Source organism: Typopeltis vanoorti, chromosome 8, assembly GCF_054136105.1.
Source record: "Typopeltis vanoorti isolate ZY-2024b chromosome 8, IOZ_Tvanoo_1.0, whole genome shotgun sequence".
In the NCBI taxonomy this organism is placed as follows: domain Eukaryota; kingdom Metazoa; phylum Arthropoda; class Arachnida; order Uropygi; family Thelyphonidae; genus Typopeltis; species Typopeltis vanoorti.
The window spans coordinates 54,041,624-54,067,721 of record NC_143556.1 but is presented as its reverse complement, the minus strand read 5'-3'; the positions used below and the strand labels follow the sequence as shown (position 1 = coordinate 54,067,721).

General features: G+C 35.8%; 1 protein-coding gene across 1 annotated transcript in view; it reads right to left on the bottom strand.

Annotated features, from left to right (window-relative positions):
- The window catches only part of l(2)37Cd (general transcription factor IIIC subunit l(2)37Cd), a 111,749-nt gene that overhangs the window by 66,458 nt on the left and 19,193 nt on the right, over window positions 1-26,098 (bottom strand). Inside the window, exons 2-3 of the mRNA XM_090396676.1 lie at window positions 23,583-23,805; window positions 19,849-20,112 (exon numbers count right to left, since the gene is read on the bottom strand). Of these exons, the coding sequence (XP_090252802.1) occupies window positions 19,849-20,112; window positions 23,583-23,805 (487 nt within the window). The remainder of the gene's footprint in view (window positions 1-19,848; window positions 20,113-23,582; window positions 23,806-26,098) is intronic.

Here is a 26,098-nt window from a genome sequence, read left to right as displayed (position 1 = left end):
ACAAACATTCCCCATAAGGAAACAATGGAATTACTAACTCAAAAATTTCCGTCTGATATAGTTGAATTGTTCAAGTTTGTTACTGCATCAGGTTACTTCACCTGGAAAGGTCAAATTTACAAGCAAGAGGAAGGAACAGCAATGGGATCTCCTTTATCAAACCTAGCAAATTTGTTTCTAGAACACCTTGAGTAAAAAATATTCACTTTTGAACCCAAACCAAAAATTTGGCTAAGATATGTCGATGACGTATTTGCAGTCTGGAATCATCCCGAACCTGAATTACAACTGTTTCTAGATAAAATTAACCTTCATCATCGCATCAACTTTACGTTAGAAAAAGAATCTCCACAGTGTCTCTCTTTTTTGGATTTACACATCCAAAGAAAAGAAGACGGTTCCATCGCCACTTCCGTCTTTCGCAAGCCTACATTCTCAAGGTCACTACATTCACAATTCTTCTGCTCATCATCCATCTCAAATCTGGCATTATTAAATCACTAGTTTCCAGAGCACACAAATTCTGCTCCTCTGAAGAATCTTTAAACCAGGAATTAGAAGTTATCAAAAATACAGCCATCCTAAATGGATATAATCCCAAAACAACTCAAAAAATCAGTCACTTCTGCATACATCAAACCAGACAGGAAGAAGTGCATAGGACTCCCATACCTTACGTTAAAGGCATCTCAGAACGTCTTTCTAAAATTATGAAGAAATACAATTTTACCACTACTTACAAACCTATCAACCAAATTTACAACTTATTACCTTCTCCTAAGGACAAATTCTCACCCTTGATGTTACCTAGTGTTTATGAGATTCCATGCTCATGCAAATTATCTTACTTTAGGCAGACAGGTAGGTCTGTTCAGAAACGCATCTCGGAACATCAAGACCATATCAGTCTTCTTAAACTGCAGAAATCTGGCCTCTCTCAACACAGAATTGAAAATCCAAACCATCCATTGGGAAAAGGCTAAACTTTTACATAGATCTTTATTTAAACATGAACGTTTATAGTTCATGTTTAAATAAAGTTCTGAACATGAAAGTTCTGAAGCCCTACTACACAGACCAAACCTAAACCTCAACGACGTTCTTACTATTCCTAAAGTATGGGAAATTATCATACAAAATTGTGTTAAATAATTAACTTTTTTTTTCTTTTTTTTTTTTGTACTACTTTAACACGTTATGCACGTTTTCATGAGATTCTATTGTAATCATGCATCCTAACTATATATTATTCCTTAAAAGTACAAATGAGGCACTGGCGACCGAGTATGGGCGGTATAACCTTAACACCCTAACAGAGTAAATGATGTTAGATCTGCCTGTCCAGAGGCGTTAGGTAGCAGCCCTACCACTGGACTTACCCAGCAACAGGTTAGTAACCTGCCCTGGGGAAATTCAAAATACTTTCAAGTTTCATGCAAAGAAAAGCCAGACGGACTGTCAGGGAAAAGACCACAACCCAGGAAACGGTAAACGAAATTGGAAAAAGGAACACATAATGAAGATTGCAACATGGAATGTGAGAAGCATTGCACACAAAGAAGAAGAACTTGATAAACAACTAAACCAAGCTAACATAAAGATATGTATAGTAACAGAAACAAAGAAAAAACAAAAAGGTACAAAAGAAACAAACAACTATATACAAATCTACAGTGGGGTAAAAAAAGAAGAAAGAGCAAAAGCAGGTATAATGATTATGATACATAAATTCCTAAAGAATAATATTGTATATTACAACTATTTGAATGAAAGACTAATAGAAATTAGACTCAATACATTAAGAGGCCACATAACAATAATTGTGCATATGCACCAGAAGAGGGAAAAGAAGAAGACAGTAATATATTTTATAAAGAATTACAGAATTCTTTATAAAATATATTCTAAACTGACTATTTACTGCTAGCAGGAGATTTAAATGCCAGAATAGGAAACAAAAAATACAAAACAAACATAGGTAAATTTGGCGAAGATACATATAATCAAAATGGTTGCAGATTGTGCGATGTCATTTATAATAATATGAGAATAATGAATTCAATGTTTAAACACAAGGAAATACATAAATATACTTGGTCAGCCAGAGGATACAAATCAGTAATTGACTACGTTATCACAAATTTTAAATTAGTGGAGTTAATTTTAGACGCAAGAGCATATCGAGGATTTGAATTAAACTCTGATCATTATATGGTATCAGCAAAAATTCGTTTTAAACCAAAGTGGCTAAAAACACAGAATTGAAAATTCTTACCAGCCAAGCTAAAAAATTTCTTCATTACAGGATCCTCAAGTTAGACTACAATATCAAAAATGCACAAACTTAAAAACAGAAACCACACATGAATCAAGGGACATAGAAGATGAATGGGAAAATATGAAACAAATTCTCATAAAAGCAGCAACAGAAACCTTAGGAATAAAGCACAAATGGATTAGAAAAAGAGGACTACGAGACTGGAACAAAGAAATAGAAAATATAATAAAAACCAAAAAGGACAGTTACCAGAAATGGCTAAATTCCAAAACAATAGAAGCAGAAATAGAGTATAAAAGAAATAGTGCAATTGCAAAATGAGAAGTAAGGAAAAAACAGAGAAAGATGGAACAATTTCGTAACAGAACTAGAAAAGGATTTATTTAAGCCACAACCCAAAACCTATAAAGTAATAAAATACATGAATAAAGAAATAAAAGAAAAGATAAAAATACAAACAATAGATTTAGAAAAATGGGTGACCTATTTCCAAAATCTCTGGACAGATGAGAACAATGAATTAAAATTTTATAAGACAAAGAATAACCTAATAGAAAATATCACAATGTTAGAACTGAAAAATATAATAAAGAAGATGAAAAATAGGAAAACACCAGGAGAAGACAATATAAATATAGAACTATACAAAAATGCAGGTGAAAAATTTAATGAAAGACTTTTGAAATTTTTTAATATGGTTTGGATGTCCGGAAAAACCCCTAACTCTTGGAAAAAGCACTGGTCATCCCAATCTATAAAAAAGGAAATAAAGACAATTGCAATAATTATAGGGGAATTAGCCTGCTGAATACAGGATATAAAATATATGCAGGAATATTAAAAGAGAAACTAAGCAGCATTGTAGAAAACAAATTACTAGAAGAACAAAATGGCTTCCGAAAAGGCCGATCCTGCATAGATCCAATTTTTACTTTAAAATTATTAATAGAAAAGAGAAGAGAATTTCAAAAAGAAACACATGTGGCGTTTATTGATTATGAAAAAGCATTTGACAAAATTAGTCGACAAAAATTGTTCAAAATATTAACCAATTTAAACATACCAAACCAACTTTTACAATCTATTCAAGAAATATATACAGGAAATAAAATAGCAGTTAAATTAGAACACCTCAGAATGGAAAGATATATGAAGGAGTACGACAAGGATGTACCCTCTCACCTCTGCTTTTCAATATACAGGGTGTTCGGGATAAATTTGACATATTTATAATTAATTATATTTTTCCGTAAGTTACATGTATTAACACACACTTCTCTTCATTTAAAAGTTTGGACCCTTCTTCATTCATATACAAGATGTCAGAAAGGATGGATAGGTGGAACCCACCTGAATCATGGAAGAGAATAACTTGTATCATGATGATTCGTGCCCGCCATCAAAATAAGGATATTACGACTGCTGCCCAATGCTCCCTGAATACAGTAAAAACAATCAGGCATGAACTAGAGACTTGCAATGGTGACTACGAGGATGTAGCAAGAACAAAGATCCCTAGCAGACGATCTGATTGCGTTCGTACAGCAGAATTCCTCGCAAATCTGCAGGAACAGGTGTTGAAGAACTCTGGCATTGGAATTCGGGCTTTGTTCGTGGAGTTGCTAACTGTAGTCAAGCCCTGGATAACAAGGGTAGCCAATGGTAGGCCGTATGTATGGCAGCAGGATTCGGCCCCTTGCCACACCTCTGGGAAAGTCAAAAATGGTTGTCTGAAAATTTCTACGACTTCACCAGTCCAAATGTTTGGCCTCCAAACTCCCCAGACCTTAACCCCATGGATTATTTTGTATGGGGCGCAGTTGAAAAAGACACCAATCGCACTTCCAGTAATACAAAAGCCCAGTTAATGGATAAAATTAAAACAGTTTTTGCGGCCCTTCCCAGGGAGACTGTAGCATCAGCTTGTTCGAGGTTCCGAAGCAGAATTGAAGCTGTGATCGATGCTAATGGTGGTTATTTTGAGTAAATCTTGTTGATAGTATTGTAATTAACTCTGCCTGTAATGTTTTTTTGTCAATTCATTAAATTTAATAGATACAAAGAAGATTTTCTTTTTCCTTACGAAACTGTCAAATTTATCCCGAACACCCTGTATATATATAAATGAAATATTAACAATCTGGAAACAGCATAACCTATTTGGTATACAAATGACCCCGCAAATGAAGATAGATACACTACTATTTGCAGATGATCAAATAGTATTAGCTACATCAGAAGATGACTTACAAAGATCATTAAAATCATTCAATGATATCTCAAAGCAATATAATATGACAATATCCAAAGAAAAAACAAAAATAATGGCATTCAAAGGAGAAAACCCAATAAGAAGTAAAATAGTGATAGATAATAAAATACTAGAACAAGTAAACACTTTCTTGTTTACTTGTTCACCTATTCCCCTGCAGCATGTGATGCAGGGGAATAGGTGAGAGTATTAGACCTGATCATAGGATCAGAACAGCTATCCATAAAATGACCACAATGCCTCTGACTGGTGAAAGTGACCATGCAGTCTTGACCTAGGAGATTGTAAAACATGAGGAATATTCTATCAAAAAGGAGAATTTGTGGAACTATAAGGCAGGTGATTATGATATGCTTAAGAAGAAGCTTAAATCTGTGCCATGGCATAAGACTGCAGGGTAAGGTTGTTAGTAGTGCAGGGGATATAGTTAATGATCATCTAGAGGAAGCAGTATTAAATTGTATACCTAGGGTAGAGAGGGTTAATCGGGTAAGAGTTACATGGATAAGTAATATCACCAAGCATGAGCTTCAGAAAAATAAAATGCTGTGAAGAGTACATAAAGAGAAAGATGACCAGCAAACTCATGAACAGTACGGGGCTCGAGCAAGAAAGGTGACCAACATAGCAAGGAAGGCAAAATCAGTTATGAGAAGTATCTAGCCAAACAGGCCAAGGGAAATTATAAAGAATTCTTTCGTTGTGGCAAGTAAGAGGAAGAATGACTATGGAAGATTAACCTTAATGAGTGGTGGTCACGAAGAGACAGAAATATAAAATAGTCTAGTTACTGAGTGATCACTTTCCAAGGATATATCATCCTAGTGAGTTTACTGCTTGAACCTATGTGACAGAAATGGATGATTTGGAGGTTCTTAGGATATTGCAGAATATCAATGTAAGTATAGCTGTGGGGTTAGATGGGAGCTATTATACCTCTTAAATTCATTCACGTTAGATGTACTCACTATCCCTAAACTATTCCACTCATTCACTGCTCTGTGAGAGAAAAAACGTAGCTCTTACCCTTTTCTTGACTGTAAACAAACTTAACTTCCATGGATGATATGTTTTCTACTCACCTTCTATATAATGAAAATTTTCAGGCTATATCCTATAACACCCCTTCAAAAGTAAGACCTCTATCATAATACATATCACCTGTTTCTCCTGTTAACCAGAATCTAATCCACATACTCGCAATCTGTCCTCATAATCTAAATCCCATAATCCAGATATAATTTTTGTAACTTTTCTTTGCACCCTTTCCACAGCTTCTTTATCCCCACGGAATTCGGGAGACGAAATCTGCACACGATAAGCCAGGTGCGATCTTATCAATGCCTTATAAACAGGTGAAAAGATTTCCTTATCCTTACATGTCAAGGTTTGCTTCAACATTGCAATTTTCCTCTGAGTTGTATTTGCAACTTGTGCTATGTGACCTGTTAACTACAACTTCCTATCTGCCAATATGCCAAGATCCGCTGCCTCTTCAGTTTCTTGTAGCATAACGCCGCTAATATAATATGCCAATGGAACTCTAATCACGTCAAAGTGCATAACTTTACACTCATTAACATTAAACTTTGTCATTTTTGTTTTCCCAAATTTCCATCTTATTCAAATCATTTTGAAAGTGCTGAATGTCAGTAGCATCAATGATTGCCCTGCCCTGTCATTAAAGTATGGATTGAGCAATAATGGCCCAAGGACTGAATCCTGAGGTACATCACTCGACACTTTTTGATATATCTCAACCATCTGCTAATCCAAGACAAGAGTTTATATTCCAATACCATATTATCCAGTTTATGCAACAGCCTTGTGTGTAATCCTATCAAATGACTTAGAAAAATCCAACTTCATCATAGTGCATCAATTCTCTTTATCCAACTCAGCCGTATCATTGTTATGAAATATGAGCAAATTGCTAAGGCATGAACTTCCTTTAATAAACCCATGCTGCCCTTTGCAGAGTATTGCTTGTTTGTCTACCCATTTCTCTATGAGAGTTCTTACCAACTTCTCTAAAATTTTCACTACCACACCAGAGATACTGATAGGTCGGTAGTTACAGTTTTTGCACCACCTTTGTACAATGGAACTATCATACATTCCTTCCATTCCTGAGCTGAGACTCAAGTTATACAAACATGTGAAAGGCCTAGCCAATTCAGTTGAACATTCCATTAACAAACAGTCTGATATTCCATCTGTCCCTATTGACAAATTCTTATTCAGGTTATGCACAGCTCTTCAAGCTCATTTCCATGAACCTCTAACTCTTCATTCAATGTAGCATTTGCACTTTAAACCACATTACATACACATGGTATGTAACGTGGTACACGTGATATATATATCTTAGCAAAGTGAGCACTCATTAATTGAACAATCTCATTAGCTTCCAACATTCAAGTACCATCTGCATTCAATAAAATTTTTCTTTCACATTCATTCTTTCTTTTGCTTGTGGCATAACAATAAAATTCTTTTAGATTGCCTTTAGCTTACATGGCCAATTTCTTTTTGTACTCTAACTCAACTTTCTTCACAATACTCAATACCCATTTCTGGCTTGAGCTTTATATATTTCATAACTCCTCTCACTTTTATTCTCACGATATTCTTTCCTCGTTATTCTTCTTGGGGATCTCTTGCTTAATAAGGTTGCTCAACCATTTCACTGCCAACCTATTTATTCATCAAACATTAGGGATAAATTCAACTGCCTCATTTAAGCACTTTTTCAAAGATTCCCATTCAGTAACTGGTACCATGGGACCAGAGATAGTATTCTCTTAAGTTGATCATAATTTCCAGCTTTGTAGTTCAACATAACCTGTTCTAATCAGAGCATCAATACAATTAGATACTTCCCAAGAAAGCACGCCATGATCATGTCGCTAACTAATGGTAAAACAGACATTCTTAACAGACCCCTCTTCTGATGCTATAAGCAAATCCAGCACTTTGACCTTGAGTTCTTTCTTTCACATACTGCTTGAGAAAGTTGTCTTGCAACAAATGTATAAATTCCTCTTCTTTCTTATGAGATTTTTCATCTACCCAATCAATGTTTTGGAAAATTAAAGTCACTCATAATGATCACTCGTTTAGTATCCATAAGGCTAAAGTGGCAATGCATTTCTTCCCCTGCAACTGAGCTGCCAGGCATGTAGCAACATCCCGCACCATATTTCATTTGGTTAAGCCTCCACTTCACACCAGATACTCTAACTCACTGCTACATGGGATGTTGTTACTATCATTGTTTTCTTGCATTTCCACTCTAACTGGACTTAAGTCATCTCCCATCATTAGTAGTACTCCTATCATTCCTAAAAATAGTATATGGATTAAACTCAATCCCAGTTACCATATGCGATTCTGATAGCCAGGTTTCACTGATGCCGACAATCTTAGGCCACATCATATTCAATAAAGCAACAAATCGAACCTCTTTGTTTCTGATGCTCTTTTATAATTAGATATGCAATCTATTTGGTCTTGTATAACTTTGTTTTCCCTCCCCAGACATACTCAAAAGGTACAAACCCAAAGCATATTTTCCGAAGTCATTTATATCTTTTATCACATCTGCATACCATAGCTGAACCTCCACACACATTTTCCCCCATTCCTCTCTCAATGATTTAGTTTCCCCAAGTGTTTGAATTAGGTCTCATACCAAGAAGTAATTTTTCCAGGCTCCTGATGTCAAATGAATTCAAGTGCAGGCCCCCCTCTTATACAAGTCTTTTCTGCCATCCAACTCACTCCACACATCTAAAAACATCCATTTCTTCTACACAGCCTACTCATGAAATCATTTACTATCATTGCCCTCCTTAACTCCATACTGTCATATCTGGGTAGTAATCCTACAATTTTTACTCTTGCATTTCTTTCTTGCTTCTTCCGACAGACCTTTCATATCTTCTCTCATACTATATTTGTCACTACGTAAATTATTAGTACCTACCAGAACTACTCTTACTTTTCTTTTTCAATTATGTTTTTCATATTTTTAATTTTCTTCCCTAGGGAAAGCAGAAGTGGTGACTCCCTCGGCAAGCACAAATTTTAAGACTGAATTGCTAAACCATATCACCTTTTTTCTTAGAATTTAACCGACTTACCTTGTTATTAATATTATGATTATTAAGTTTAGAGCTTTCTATCTGTTCATGTTCCGATTCTTTTTCTTATCCTGTAAGTTCAGTTAAACATTTTTCCATTTTTTCTAATTCTCTAGTTAATATTCTAATAATTTCTTTTAATCCACATATTCCTAATATCACTGCAGAAACACTTTTGTTCATCAGGACAAACACTCTCCTCAGTAGTAACTTCTTGAGCTTTAGACATTGACCTGTTGTGACAAGTTTTCAACACCATTCTTAATAATAGTAAAAGCTAATATTTCTGCAATTACATTATAAAATGCTGTAGTACAATAATTACACTAAAAAACTACAATAATATACTATCATAAATATATGACATCATCAAAACCAAACCTTGGAACTAACTGCAGGACTGTGCAGTGAAGTATGGGTGTAACTGAACTAACTGAAGAGCTAAAGCAACTAAAATGGGACATTCTTGGACTGTGTAGAGTTAGATGTAATGAAGAAATACTGTATTGTAGAGGCCAAGATAGAAAAGAATCAGTGAGTTGGATTCATGATTAACAACAACAAAAAAAAAAAAAAAAAAAAAAAAAAAAAAAATTGAAGATCATGATAGAATTTGACAGCATATCTGATGTGTAAATCTCAGAAAGATGCACTCAAGATCATCCAAATCTATGCATCAAGAATAAGTCATACTGATGAAGAAACTGAATACTTCTATCTTTTCTTTTAAGCTTACACGGTGATCCAAATGCGTTTTTGAAACTTATGGAGACAACTACTGTGTTTGAATAAAAACTTTAGTTTAATATAACTAAAATCTACATTCGACGTTAAGACCTTTATGTCAAGGTCATCTTCTGGAGCATACAACTATACACAGAAAACAAACTACACTACACTCAAACTGGTTTGTTAAAGATACTGACTAACCGCTATAACAATTGTTGGCCTGCCTTCTGGTGAGAGAAAAAAAAATTATACATCAACGTTACAGTCCTATTATTAGTGTTATCTGTTGGTTATAGAAATACATTGGGCGCAACAACAAGTATCTATCTATCTATATACATATATTAACAATGATTATACTTGTACATTCCAGCCAGTTGGTATAGAGTGCTTTCTAATAATAGCTGAAGATTGGCTAGAGTCCTGACTTATGCTGGATCTTATATATTAGGTAGGCTGAATGTGTGCCATCCAAATCCTTGGAATTTTCACGTCATCTTTATTGTTGATATTTGGGTGGTTTATCAGGATTTCACAGGCTTTCTTAAATTTCCTTTCATACCAGGTTTTTGTGTGGTGTTAAGAGTGGGTGCTTTTCCAGTTGATTTGGTGTAAGGTGTTGAGCGCGTGGTCTGAGAGGCCTGCTTCATCATAATGGTTATATTTAACGTGTTCTTTCTTGCGTATAGGGATTGTCCGTCCTGTTTCTCCAATGTATGGTAAGTTACAGGTGCAGTGGATGCAATAGACTCCAGGATGTGCTAATGGGAGGAGAGGATCCTCAGAGGAGTTGAATATGGTTTTAAGTTTAGTGGGTGGTTTAGAGGTGGCATTGAGGTTATAATGTTGTAGGATTCTGTTGATTTTTTCTGATAACCCTTTAATGTATGGGATGGCTATGGTTTTACTGTAATCTAGATTCTTTTTGTTGTTGTTTTATGGAGTATTTTATTAATAGTATTTTTGTTATAGCCATTATTTATGAATGTGTTGCTGATTATTTTTAGTTCTTGTTTCAGGGCTTGCTAGTGTTTAGAGCAACAATTTGCTCTAAACACCTGCTCTTTACACCACACAAAAACCTGGTATGAAAGGAAATTTAAGGAAGCCTGTGAAATCCTGATAAACCACCCAAATATCAACAATAAAGATGGCATGAAAATTCCAAGGATCTGGATGGCACACATTCAGCCTACCTAATATATAAGATCCAGCATAAGTCAGGACGCTAGCCAATCTTCAGCTATTATTAGAAACCATTCCATACCAACTGGCTGGAATGTACAAGTATAATCATGATGTTAATATATGTATATAGATAGATACTTGTAATTGCGCCCAATGTATTTCTACAACCAACAGATAACACTAATAATAGGACTCTAGCATTGATGTATAATTTTTTTTTTCTCTCACCAGAGGTCAGGCCAACAATTGTTGTAGCAGTTAGTCAGTATCTTTAACAAACCAATTTGAATGTGGTGTAGCTTGTTTTCTATGTATAGTTGTATGCTCCAGATGATGACCTTGACATAAAGGTCGAAACATATCGAATGTAGATTTTAGTTATATTGAATTAAAGTTTTTATTCAAACACAGTAGTTGTCTCCATAATTTTCAAAAATGAATACTTCTATCATGATGTATCCCAACTTTACAATAAAGAAAAAGATTTCAGAATTGTAATGGGAGACTAATGCTAAACAATTGGTATACAACAATCAGATGAAAGCACAAATGGGAAATTATGGATATGGCATGAGAGATGGAGAAGCAAGGCTAATAAGAATTTGCAAAAAACCTGTACATCATGAATTCTGTTTTAAGAAAAAAAAAAAAAACACAAATAGACATGGAAAAGTCCTAATGGAAAAACTAGTGAAAGTGACCATCCTCAGAAATAAGAAGAAAACATTTCAGGACTGTTCTGTTTATCAACACCTTCAATGTTGGAAGTGACCATTGTATGTTTGATGCATGGTAAGATTCAAATAAACTGTCAAAAAAGGTAGAAAAATGTTTTGAAGATCAAAGCAAAACATACACAAACTCAACATTAAAAAAAGATATTCCAACATCAACTAAACATCAAATTCCTGCCATGTACCCCCAAGGGATGTACAGGATATGATAGTAATGATGTAAATTTTTCATGTAATACTAACTTCCTATCTACAATTTTCCTCCAAATCAGTCTGATACTTGTCAAGACTCCAACATTATCAGATCTTATATTTCTATCTTCCAAGGCACTTTTTACTACATCAATCCACCTATATCTTGGTCTTCCTCCTGTCAACCTGCAGAGAACACTTGTTTTGCTAATCTTTCCTCTCCCATTCTGTTCAAGTAAATATACTACCTGAGATTAGCTCTGCTAATGCATTCCTGTATGCTGTGAACTAAGCAATAGATTTAAAAATCTTATTACAGATGACAATGCTGATCCATCAGAGAGCAATGATATCACCCAAAACCTTTTACAATGTTCACTTGAAATAGCTAGTACCACAGAACAGAAACAAGACAATTTCTGAAGAAACAAAACAGCTTATGAAGAAACAAAGAAAAATGAAACAAATAACCTGCAGAATAAATTGAATACACTGAAAACTGCAAAACAATCAAAAAATGTATCATGATCTCAAAAAAGGCCAAACAATTGATGAACAATAGAGATGGTTACAGTCAAACTACGAGACAGAACTATAACCAGAGATAGATATGCTAGAGCAAAAAGAACTGAAGAATTTTACTCAGTATTAGATCAGGATGACAAATCAAATGAACACAACTACGAAATAAGTGAAATGTCACAGATTCTATGAGACAGTCATGTGGAGCAGCCAAAAGCTTGAAATATGGAAAAAGCTACAGGTGAGGATGGAGTTATAACTGAACTTCTAAAAGCAGATGTGAAATGATTCACAAAATCTTGGCAAAACTTTTACCCTATGTCCAAAGAAAAATTATGTACCCAAGAACATGGAAGGCTACCCTAATTCTGATAAACAAAATATGTGAAGTAGAAAACTTGAACTACCAACCCATTAGTCTACTATCGGTGGTTTACAAAGTATTCACAAAATCTTGGCAAAACTTTTACCCTATGTCCAAAGAAAAATTATGTACCCAAGAACATGGAAGGCTACCCTAATTCTGATAAACAAAATATGTGAAGTAGAAAACTTGATGAACTACCAACCCATTAGTCTACTATCGGTGGTTTACAAAGTATTCACAAAAGTATTGGCTCCTAGGCTCTGTGTAACTAGTCCTAGCAAAACCAAAAGAACAGGCAGGCCTTCGAAGTGGATTTTGTACAATGGACCATATTCAAGCTATACAACAGATTACTGAATGATGTAATGAATAGTAGTTACCATTATGTCTTGGTTTTATTGATTATGGGAAAGCCTTGGATTCAGTTTTTTTTTTTTTTTTTTTTTTTTTGTGTGTGCGCGCGCGTGCATCACGCAATACTTAAAGCATTGCAATACCAACAAGTGGAGATGCCATGTCAGGACCACTAAATCAGCATATACACCAATGTAACAGCAGCAATTCATTTCAATGGAAACATCTTTACTGTGGAAATACAGAGAAGTTGGGATAACATAATATCTCCAAAATTATTTACAGCATGTCTAGAAGAAATATTCAAACTTCTTGATTAGGAAGAAAAGATCTAAAGATAAACTGAATAAATTAAAGCCATTCACACTTTGCTGATGACAGTTACCTTTACTTCAATTACAGTCATGAATTACAGACTCGTATCCATGAACCCCAAATTGCTAGCAAAACAGCTGGCCTAGAGAATACTCAAGTTACATTCAATAACCATGTCCAACTAGAAATAATAAAAGTCAATAATGATGAAATTAAACAAGTAGATTATCATGGGTGAAATATCATGGGTGAAAAAAGGACACATGATGCTTGGGTGGAAAGCATTTGGAGAATTACAGTCAATATTCAAAATCCAACTACCAACAACTACATCTAAAGAGAAAAGTTTTCAACCAATGTATTCTTATATTAACATATGGCTGTGAAACATGAACATTAAATGCAAAGGAAATTCAGAAATTAAGAACAATGCAATTTAGTATGAAAAGAAGTATGCAAGAAGAAAAGAAGTATCACAAGACTGAATCACAAAAGGAATACATGGATAAGAAATCAAACCAAAGTCTATCATTATAGGAAGAGTGAAACATCTGAAGTGGCAATGAGCTGGGCAAATTGCTTGAACACAAGATAAATGATGGACAAAAGTAGTGGATTGGATTCCACAAGAGGAAATGTGACCACAACACTGATTTAAATCAGTGTGGATTGATAATAGATTTGTAGGAGTGATATGGGAAAGAAGAGCCATGGACAGACAGCTTTAGAATAATCTTGGAAAAGCCTTCATCCAGCAGTGGACTGTCGATGGCTGATGATGATTGTGAAATTAGACCTATATTGCAACCAAATAGTGAGGTCGAGTACTCAGATTTTTCTTTTTTTTTCTCCAATTTTATAGCTTTCTTTGCGCTTCGCAACCATATGCCTGGGGAAGGAGTGTCCTAGGTTCGATTCCCGTCCACGACGTGAGGAGCTTAAGGATCTTCCTCAGCCATAGCCAAGTTAGCCGGTCTTGGGCGTGGGCAGCAGGGTTTTTTCTGCCAGTTTATCTGGGGTTTTTCATCTCGCAAGCAGGCAAACCGGCCCCGTGAACACACACAGGTTACAGTCATAAATACTTACGGCAAGGAAGGCAACGGGAAACCCCCTTGCTCATAATCATCTTTCCCTAGAATGGTAGCATATAGCCACCCTCCCGTGGCCGTATGGCAGATGGGAACCAGAAGAGATAGCTTTCTTATGCTAGTCAACAAGGATGCCTCATATAATAAATTACTATAATTTTAATTATATAAAGAAATTGAAAATTTACAGTGAATTTCAAAATACTGCTTATCACTTCTTATCAAGGATTACACATCTGCCTGTTCTACTTGACTGGTCTTTATTCTTGCAACTGATATTTTATTTCCTTTGGTCTAAATCCAAATATTAGTTCCTTGTTCTGTATCACCTGAATTATCTACTTCTTTTCAAGTTGCACAAAGTGTGATAAAAGATATCAAACGTGGTGTCTCACTCTTATTACCTGGAGCTGCAGTTTCACCTTGTGCCAGTTCTTCACATCAAGACAGTAGATCCATGATGTCATCTTGGGATACATCCAGGCCTACTGCTGTTATGACAAACATTCCTAAAATACATGATCAGCAGCTTCCATTACAGGATCAGAATGTTGCTCAAGAGAAGGAAAATGGGTCAGTTAATTATCCTTGGATATCCTCGTCAGAGCATTGGTGTGAGGACTGCTGTAGATGCTGCGTGACCAAAAATATCCAAAGACATAATATGAAACTACATGAAAATGTCAGACAGGAATATATATATATATATATATATATATAATATATATATTGGATGCAGACATGAAAGTAGAGTTGATGATGATGATGAGAAAAGAGATGAACTACATGCGAAATGAGATGAAAAGAATTAGAGACATACATGGAAGAGTGAAAAAGAGCAGAAGGAAATATGGCCATGCGAAAGATATATCGAATGATTCGAGAGTGGCTCTCTAATGAGATTCCATTATTAGAGGTGTGGTGAATGAGAAGATGCATAAGGTTTGTTTTCCTGGTGGTAGAATGGAGAGAGTGATTGAAGCATTGGGCATAAGGAATAAGAGAGCACAAGAGTTGGTGGTTGTAGTAGAAACTAATGATTTGGATGGGAACAAAGAAAATGCCAGATTGGATATAAGGAGATTATTAAGGAAAGTAAAAGATAACAGTGTGGTAGGAAAGGTAGTCAGCATGTTGCCAAAGGTATGATAGTGATGAATTGAGGAGGTGAGCAAAAATTATGAATGATATGTTAGTGCAGTTATGTGAGGAGAATGGAGTACATTTTGTGAATGTGTGTGCGGGAGGAATTTGAGGGACGGATGGAATTGTATAAAGAAGATAGGCAGCATTTAAATGGTTTTGGTGCGAGTCTGCTGGAGAGATTGTTACTGGCAGGAGAGGTAATGACTGTAATGAATATATCTGGAGTGGCACGAAATGATATGAAAGAGCAAAAAAGTAGGGTAGGGAGGGGTATTTGTTCACTTGCAAATGGGGAGGTGAATATTATGAAATGAAGTAAAAGAGAGTGGAGGTACAACACGAACAGGGAAACGGGGGGAGTCAGGGTGGACGGGGAGAAACTTTATGAAACATGTGGATGCTGAATTCAGAGGTGAATGTATAAGCAGGCAAACACAGATTGAGATGGCCTGGGATGGGTGGGAAGAGTTTAGATGTGAGTAAAGTTGTAAAATTGGTGGTAATATAGAGGAAGTGACTGGGGAAGGTATTGAAGAGTCACATCGTAGGAGTGACGTTCGTAGGACTTGTAGAAGCAGTAATGATTTCTTATGTTTCTTCACTAATGCTAGAAGTATTCAAAATAAGGGGAATGAAATTGTTGCTTTGCTTGAGTCTATTTGCCCCAAAATTGTTGGTATAAGTGAGACGTGGTTAGATGATGATGATGACATCCTAACAGGAATAGAGATGAACGGATATGTTTTTCGTGAAGATAGACAGGGAGGAGGAGGAGTACTGTTAATGGTAGCAGATGAGTTGTACCCATCTAAGGTGGATTTGCAAGGTGCAAATAGTGGTCATGGTTTTGAGGCAGTATGGTGTAAGGTAGAAGTAAACAGAATGAAATATTTAGTTGGGTGTTGCTATAGACTTGATAATATGGAGGGTAATGAGAAGGAAATGTATAGGCAAATTGGCCTAGATAAAGAAATGAGTTATCATTATGGGCAACTTTAATGATGGTAATATAGACTGGAAGCAAGAGATTGCATTTGGGGGTAAAGAAAATGAATTTTTGGAGTTTTTGAAATATAATTACCTTAGGCAGCACGTAACAGAGGGTACACGAGGATCAAGAGTATTGGATTTGATCATCTCACAAGATGATGTTATTATAAATGAGGTGTCAAATCTTCCACCAGTTGGTGAGAGTGACCACGAGGTGATCATGTGCAGGGTGACCAGTCATTTGAGGACATCTGTTAGAAAGGGATATGTGGAATTATAAGACTGGTAATTACGAAAAGCTCAGGAAACATCTTGCAATAATAAATTGCAAAGAGGAACTGGATGGAAAGGATGTCAATGCTGCTTGGGCCATACTCAAGAACTATTTGGTGGAGACAATATCAGAGTGTATTCTAAAGGTTAAGAGGGTAAATAGAGTGATTATAAAATGGATGAATCAAGAGATAAGGTATGCAATCTGGAAGAAGGTGTTATGGAAGAAACACAAAATTAGTATTTATAACAACCAGTTGCATGAGAAGTACAAAGAGCAGGCGAGGAAGGTGAATAGCTTGATAAGGGTAGCAAAAAGGCAGTATCAGCAGCAGTTAGCTAAAGCGGCCAAAAAAAAAATCCTAAGGAGTTTTTCAATATGTTGCCAGTAGAAGAAAGAATGATTATGGTAGGATGGGATTGATTGGTGAAAACGGAGGAATGATAACTGCTGCAGAGGATATAGTTGAGATATTTAGTGAGCAATTTCTAAAAGGTATTTCATTCTTGTGAATGTGGCATCATGCAGAACTTGAAAGCAGTGGAAAAGGAGAAGGAATGTGAGGAATTGAATAGACTTGACATAAATAAGGCTGTGGGGCTTGATGCTATTTCACCATGTCTTGAGGGAATGTGCCAGAGAGTTAACAACAGTTTTTGTATATCTTTTCAACATGAGTCTCTCACTGGATCAAGTTCCAAAAGAGTGGAAAGAGGGTGATCTTATCATAAGGGAGGTAATAAGAGTAAGGCTTTGAATTATAGACCAGTCTGTGTCTAGAGTTGTGGTCAAGGTATTAGAGAAGTTAGTTAGGAATAAGATTCAGAATTGGATTGATAACAGAAAAACACTCTTTGAGCCAGCATGGATTTACTAAAGGAAGATCGTGCTTTGGAAACGTGCTTACTTTTTATAATAAAGTGACAAATGCGTTGGATAAGGGTGTTGCATATACAGTGGTATATTTAGATTTTGCAAAGGCGTTTGATAAATTGCCACATGACAAGCCAGTAATTAAATTGAAACAGATGGGGCTGAACAGTAAATGGGTTTGCTGGATTAGAGATTGGCTGTCTGATAGGTATCAGCGAGTTGTCTATGGAGGAGCGATATCCCAGAAGAGGAAAGTTACTAGTGGTGTACCTCAAGGGTCTGTTTTAGGTCCATTGCTGTTTAATTTGTATGTAAATGATATTTATAGAGGTCTGAATGGTGATGTGGAGTTGTTTGCAGATGATGCAAAGTTGGGGAGAGCTATCAGGAGTAGTATGGATGCTGTAGCTTTGCAGGAGGACTTGAATACACTGGCTGAATGGGTAAATAAGTGGGGATGTCAATTCAATGTTTCAAAGTGTAAAGTTTTGAAATTTGGGAAGCAGAGATGAGACGTAAAGTACACAATCTGAAAATATCTTGGAAGAGGTAGAGGAGATGAGAGATCTGGAAGTGATTGTAGACAAAGACCTAAACTTTCGGGGACATGTTACTAAAATTGTGAAGACAACATAGCAGATAATGGGAATGATGCAGAGGACATTGACTTGTAGAAGTAAGGATGTTATGGTTCCTTTGTATAAGGCTTTGATCAGGCCACATGGATTACTGTGCACAGATCTGGTCACCTGGTTTTCAAAAAGATGAAATTGCGTTCAAAAAAAGTTCAGAGGCAATTGACTAAGGTGGTTTCTGGTCTCTGGAATGTAAAGTATGAAGACAAATTGACAAAATGCAATTTGCAGAAATTGGTGGATAGGAGGAGGAGGGGATATGATTGAGACATAAGCTGTTAAGAGGTTGTTACCAGATTAATGTCAGGAAGGTTTTGCACAGAATGGGTGAGGATAGCAGGAGAACAAGAGGTCATTCCTGGAAGCTGTATAAGGAGAGTGTGAGCAGGGATGAGGAGCAGGTTTTTTGCATGGAGAGTGGCGAGTGATTGGAATGATTTGCCCGAGAGTGTGGTGTGTGCAGAGACAGCGAATATATTTAAAGCACAGTATGATAAACTGTGTGTATAACAGTGGACCTCCCACGATGAGTCTTTGACTCCATGGAGGTTTATAATAATAATATCCACTTTTGGTAACAAATATTTCACTATATAAATGCTCTTTCCATTATTTTCTGTATTCTGTGATCTTTTCATTTAAACTATTAATACCAAGCTCTCTTCTGATGTCTTTATATGTTCTAATTTTGTACATTCTTTAATTTTTCTTAAAAAATCTCATTTCTGACTTGTATATTTCACTTTGATCTTTCTGAAAGATCAGTTTCAGTGAATATTTTACTAAGTAGTATAAAATTAATAAATGCTGATAACTCATTAATTAGACCTGTATTGCTACCACTAAATAGTGAGATCAAGAAACTACAAGTTTCTGCCTTTCCCTCTATCTAGCTTTATGGTAGTCAGATTCCCCAGATAACAAATGAATTACTATAATTTTAATTATAGTAATTCATATATTATCTGCAGCAGCCATTACTTTATAAAATTTAAACTGGGTTTCTGTATTATTATTCAGTATCCTTTTAACTGATTTTCCACAGATTTTCTAAAATTTATTTTGCCATCTATATGTCTTTTAAATATGTCATTACACAACCAAATAATTAAGCTGGCATCATCTGTTCTATTACTTTATCTTTTATGACTATTTCTGATCTCTGCTCTTAAATGATGATTTTCTTTTCTTTTGTGAAATATATACATTGTATTGTTAGTTTAACTCAAACTCATTTTTGAAGCTATCTCCATTTATCATGTAACATTATCTGCTCATCTGCATACACCATTGTATTGATAATAGTTCTGTTTAACTGGGTACCTTGCTTTGTTGTTTTCAATATACTAATACTAATTTAAATTTTATTACACACTTCATTTTATGTAACAAATTAAATATATAACTTCATTTCTGTCTTTTATAAACTATGTATATCTTGAGCTAAATTGTGATGGATATTCATGTGTTTTCATTACATTCAATAATATTTCTCTATGTATTTTATCCAAGCTTTCTCATAATCTACAAAAGCTAAATGCATCTCCAAATTAAATTCTCATCCACCCCCCCCCCGCAACAATTTGTTTTAAGACAAACAGCTACATGATTTTCTCTGTCTAAAACCACTTTGTTCTTTTGAGAGTACTGTTTGCAATATTTATGTCCTTCATGAAAAAATTTCCTATATATTTCATGACCTGTATTATAAGCATTATTAAATAATTATTTAATAATACAGCTTACTTCTTGTGATGATATGTGAAGGTAAGCAACTCTTTGCCTTCAGGTCATAACTTCTACTTGGCATACGATGTTGTGCTTCTCTTCGATAATGATAGGCAGAAGGCGCTTCTATTCGAGAAAACAAAGGTGGCAAGAGGAACATTGGAGCCTCTTTTGCTAGCCATGAATTAAGATGTATTCCATTTGGAACAAGGTCATTTACAAAAGATTCATACATGTTATTACCATTATGCTTCATTGGAAGTATCTGAAAATCCATTAAACCTATAAATGGAAAATATATAATTAGAAGTTTAATCTGTCAAAAATAAACTGACAAATAGTAAGGAACTTAGAAATTATAAAAGTCACAAAAACACACATAATTTTCATGTGTGTGTGCATGCACCTGTGTGTGTATCTCCTCCCCCCCAAAAATGCATTTACTCACATTATAATTATTATCAATCTTCTGCTAGAAGACTTATGTCACGATACTGATATTGGAAACAAAAGTAATCCAATGCTGACATTTAACATTTATAATTAATACAGCATTTAAACTGCATTAATTGCCCTGCAAGAAAAGTATATTTGCAACAACACCCATAGTTGCAAATATGCTGGTTTTCATAAATTAAGGAACAAAGAGAAAAATAATCATAATTTTTGAGTTATCAACTTTTATATAATACAGTAAGCAGTATGATATAAGTGTGAAAGAGGCATAAGTGAGATGGTCAAAGTGCTTAATAAGCAATGTGGTTCACTCTTCAGAGCCATGCAGCACTTGCAACAATATTTCATACTGTTTATAATGGTATATAGTAGCTGATAATAACCATTTCTCCTACAAAGTATAAATCCAAGGTTTTGGTGAGGGGAGTTGAACAGCAACATCTAAGGCATCTCAGACATGCCCAATAGGATTAAGGTCAAGAGACCTTGCCAGCCAGGACATACATATTACTCTTTTTGAAGATCCACAAGCTTCGCCCGATGAGGACAATCATTGTCTTGTAGGATAAATGTCTCTATTACACCTGCATATATATAAATATATAGGTCCAGGACCTCATCTGTATCGGTTAAGTCCACCAAACAAGATGCTGCAATAAACCATCACACTACCTCTGTCATTAATGTACTGGGTTCTCCACATATTAGAGCATGCCTGGTATCACTCTCTGTAGAGCAAATTGGGACATCTATGCAATACCAACCTCATTGGTCTTGGGTCAAGCTGATGTGGAGACTGGCCCATTTCAAACATTCTCTCCTGTGATATGGAAATAGGGGAACCAGACTACTGGTTGCCTAGCACCTTCGGACCACTTTCATAAAGCCTTCCCCACAGAGTGGAAAGAGATATCAATGTTCCTGTAGCCAACACAAGGTAAATTCATAGCTGATTCAGGGTGGCACTTCTATTTCACCGAGCAGATGTTGGTCACCCACTGCAGTTGTAGCCAGTGGCCTTCCTTCACCATCTCCATGTATCTTTGGTTTCTATTACAGGTAATTCTCATTAGATGCACTTTCATTATCCATGTTTTTTGGGAGATATATCAGGTTACCGATTTTTTTTTTTTTTTATTGTGGTTTCCATTCATGAAAGATTGTAAACCTATAGTACATAAGCCATGAGAGGGCTCAAGTTGTTTTTCTATTCCATTTTTTTTTTGTTCCAATTGAAGAAACTACTAGAGAAAGTGGAGGAGACAAGGGATCTTGGAGTGATAGTCAATAAAAATATGAAGTTCAGGAAACACTGTGAAGCTGGTGAAAGTAACCCAGAGGATTGCTGTAATAATGACTTGCAGGTAGAAATAAGAGTAGTAATTCCACCATATAAAAACCTGATCAAATTGCATCTGGATTAATATACTCATATCTGGTCAAGGATTTGATGAGGATACAGAGACGCATAACAAAAGTGATTTTTACACAATCTGCTCTATACGATGTTTAATTATGAGGGGTGGACTGGGGATGTGCAAATTACACCAAGGACAGAAGATAAAGGGATAACATGACAGACCATCATCATTCAGAAATATCTACAGAATTGACAATGGGTAGATTTTTCTCAGATATAGGTCAATCAATGAGAAGGAACAAAGAAAAGAGGCATTCCTAGAAGTTACAAAATAAGGTGGTAAGAGGGCAAGATGGTTTTTTTTTTTTTTTGCATGGAGAGTAGTTGGAACATGGAATGGATAATTCTTGTTTATATATAATATTCAGTTATAGATAACTTATGTTTATGGCCAATCTCAAATTCTGCTGATGTCAAGTATGAGTTTGTTCCAGCAGCTGACTTTTTTGCTGTTTGACCCAGTTCACCAATAAAAACAGCATGGGTCTTATTTATTCAGCTGATGTCCCAACCAGAATATATTTTCATTTTGTTGCACCCTCATTCTTCTGGTTTAAGCCAACAATACAAATAGAGTAAACTGTGCACAGTTTAAAAATTAAAACTCAGCATTTTTCACATCTCCAATCAACATGAAGTTAAAATAGTATGCAAATATGAAGAAATCATAACAGATATAAATCTCATCACTTTACACAAATAAAACCCAAAAGGAACCCTTTCTAAAAGAAAAATTAGGATAACATACAATGGTGGTCTGAAACATTCTCGGCCTTGACCATAAGTTGCAACACTATTGCAAGATTTTTTTTTTTCTAAGTTGGTACATCTGTTATAACCATTTTTGTGAAATTGCAAATCATTCTATCAAGCAGTTTGTTTTATACAGTTGGCTGAAGCAAAAGTGTTGTCTGTATCCCTTGAAATGGATAAAATTGAGTAACGTGCATTTATAAAAATCTTTATAAAAGAGGGTTTAATGCCAAAAGAAATTCATTCAGAGTTCATAAAAGTTTCTGGGCACTCTTCTCCTTCATTTTCAACAATTAAGAAATGGGCTGCAGAGTTTAAATATGACTGTACCAGCCTTGAAGATGATCCACATGAAGGACGTCCAAGAAGTGTAACACCACCAGAAATCATTGATCAAGTGCATGATATGGTATTGCATGACCGGTTGTTCAGCGCCAAAAACAAAGTCGATTCCATCAGCAGGAAAGGTCATGGCATCGGTGTTTTGGGATGCTGAAGGCATTTTTTGTTTATTAATTATCTTGAAAGGGTAAAACAATAACCAGGGAATATTATTCCGATCTTTTAACCAGACTAGATGAAAAAATTAGTGATAAAAGATTGTTTGCAGAAGAAAAAAATCATCCTTCATCAGGACAATGCACCCACCCACAAAGGTGTTTTGGCAATGGGATAATTAAGGAATCTGCACTATGAATTTTCGGAACATCCACCCTATTCCCCAAATTTGGCTCCCTCTGACTTCTATCTCTTCCCAAAACAAACTTCCTCACTGGTCAGCATTTTTCTTCGAATCAAGAGGTGATTGAAGCTTTCGAAGGGTAGATCTTAGTAGATTTTGCAGATCTTACTGAGAATCATTACAGGGACAGGATAATGGTGCTGGAGTATTGCTGGAATAAATGTATTAGTCTTAAGGAAGATTATGTCGAAAAATAAAAATAATTTTGAAATTATAAATTCGTTTTTTCATTGTTAGGACAAGAGCTTTTCAGACCACCCTCGTATATGCATAAAGACATGTTTCACAAGGATTTCACTGTATGGCAAAGTAATCAACAATATGGATAACAATGTGAAAAAATAACTGCAACTATGCCACTTAAAAACATTACAAACTAACCTTTGAATTTGTATGTTGTTCCAACAATACCCATTATTTCTGCTCTATATTCAAACTGCCCTTCTGATGAATTGTTACCACTACCATCAGGAAGTTTCTTGCGCCTACGAATAACTTTCATTACAAAATTAGTTGTGTTGAAACGATCAGCATGTGCACATTTACAAAAAATATCTTCTGGGCGAAATTTCAGTTCCATGCGATAAGCAGATTTATAATATACCTGAGAGAATTATGATAAAATTATGAGTCATCAAAATTTTAAATAAAACTTATGAAATATTAATAAATTATGTTTGATTAATGGTATTGATTCAAAACAGACAAATTAAAAATTAATATTTATTTAAACTAATTTGCTGATATTTCACTGGCATTCTCAAAGAATGAAAAGCAGTTTCTCATAGTACATGAACAGTGACAATCAACTTTAGTGGGATCCACTTTAAAAAAAAAAAATTTAACTGACAACACAAGGAACTGAAGTCCTAACTGGCACCATCTATTGTTGGATAAAGAGAGATAAGTATTAATTTGATCTTAAAATGAGTGCCTCCCAGAATTTTGGTAAACTGATACTTGAGGTTCTAAGAATGTTTTAAAGCTGCTACTAATTCCAAAAACACCCCGACTTACAATGACTTCTGTGTAGAATATTTGTTTTCTTCCATTTGATCCTATGTAAAAGGGAATCCAAGGCATTGTCTATTAGTCTTGACTTGTCATAATAGTTCTGAATGTTTTTTTTATGTTCTCCAAAGTGTTTCAGGTACAGTCAATTAGATCTGACTGACCATAATTGTGATTATTATTATTATTATTATTATTATTCTGGCCTCCGCGATGGAGTCAAAAGACTCATCGCAGGAGGTCCTTCCTAAGAAACACAGAGTCTATCAAGACTCATTGTGGGAGGTACCTCTTAGGAAACACAAAGTATCATACCACTTCTTAAATTCATTGACCGTTCTCGCTCTCACCACTATCAGGCAATGTATTACATGGTTCAACCACCCTCCATGCAAAGAAATGCTCCTCACCCTCTTGCTCACAGTTTCCTTTGAACTTCCAGGGATGGCCCCTTCCTGCTGTTCAACCAAGCAAAAGAACACCCCAGTGTCAACCCTGTAACCACCTCTCAACAGTTTAAAAGTCTCAATCATATCACCTCTCCTTCCATCCACCAAACTCTGCAGTCCACATTCTCTCAGCCGATCCTCATAACTAACATTGTACAGTCTTGAAACTGTCTTTGTTATCTGCCTTTGTACCCTTTCCACAGTTAATTTATCCCCTTCAAATCCTTGGGACCAAATCTGAAAACAATAGTCTAAGTGTGGTCTGATCAGTCTTATACAATGGAATGATAACTCATCTCTGCAGGTCAGTGTCCTCATTATTGCAGCAATCCTCTGTGTTACCTTCACCACCTTTGCAATATGCCCCCTACATTTCAGGTTTCTATCAATCATCAACCCCAGATCTTGTCTCCCCTACTGCAGGTCAGTGTCCTCATTATTGCAGCAATCTGTGTTACCTTCACCACCTTTGCAATATGCCCCCTACATTTCAGGTTTCTATCAATCATCAACCCCAGATCTTGTCTCCCCTACTTCCTCCAGTATAGCTCCTCCAATAGAGTATGCAGCCTCCCATCAATATGTCCCAAACTTCAAGACCTTAGATTGCTGCATGAACCGACACCCCCATTCATTTGCCCATCTGTCTAGCTTATTCAAATCCTCTTGCAGGGCTACCACATCTGCACTATTACTAATAACCCTTCCCAGCTTCGCATCATCTGCAAACGACTGAATAACCCCTGCAATCCAATGACAAGGTCATTGATAGAAAGGTTAAACAATATAGGTCTTAGTACTGAGCCTTGTGTGACCCACTTACAACCCTCTGCCTCCTTGAAACTGCCCCACCATACACAACTCTCTGATACCTATCAGACAGCCAATCCTGAATTCAGTTGACCAACCTGACATCCAGACCCATGTGCTGCAACTTAAATATCAGCTTATCATGTGGCATCCTGTCAAATGCCTTTGCTAAGTCCAAGAAAATGGCAGTATATGCCTTTCCCTCATCTACTGCTCTTGTAACTTTTATTATAAAAGGCAAGTATATTACTAAAACAAGAGTGCCCCTTTACAAATCCATGTTGACTCTCACAGATAACATTACCCTCATCTGCCCAATGCTGTATATGGTCCCTCACTAATTTCTCCAAGATCTTAACTACTGATGACACACAAACTGGCCATTAATTAAACACTTCCAGTCTGCTACCACCCTTTATGCAATGCCACTATCTTACCTTCCTTTCATTCCCTGGGCAGCTTCCCATAGCCAGACTTTCATTGAAAAGCCAGGTCAAAGGAGCTGTCAGTTCTTTAGCACATTCTCTCAAACATCGTGAAATACCATCCAGTTCCACAGCTTTACTGACATTCAGAGTACTCGGTATTTGGAACAATCTCCTCCTGCACCTCTAAACCTCGAACCTG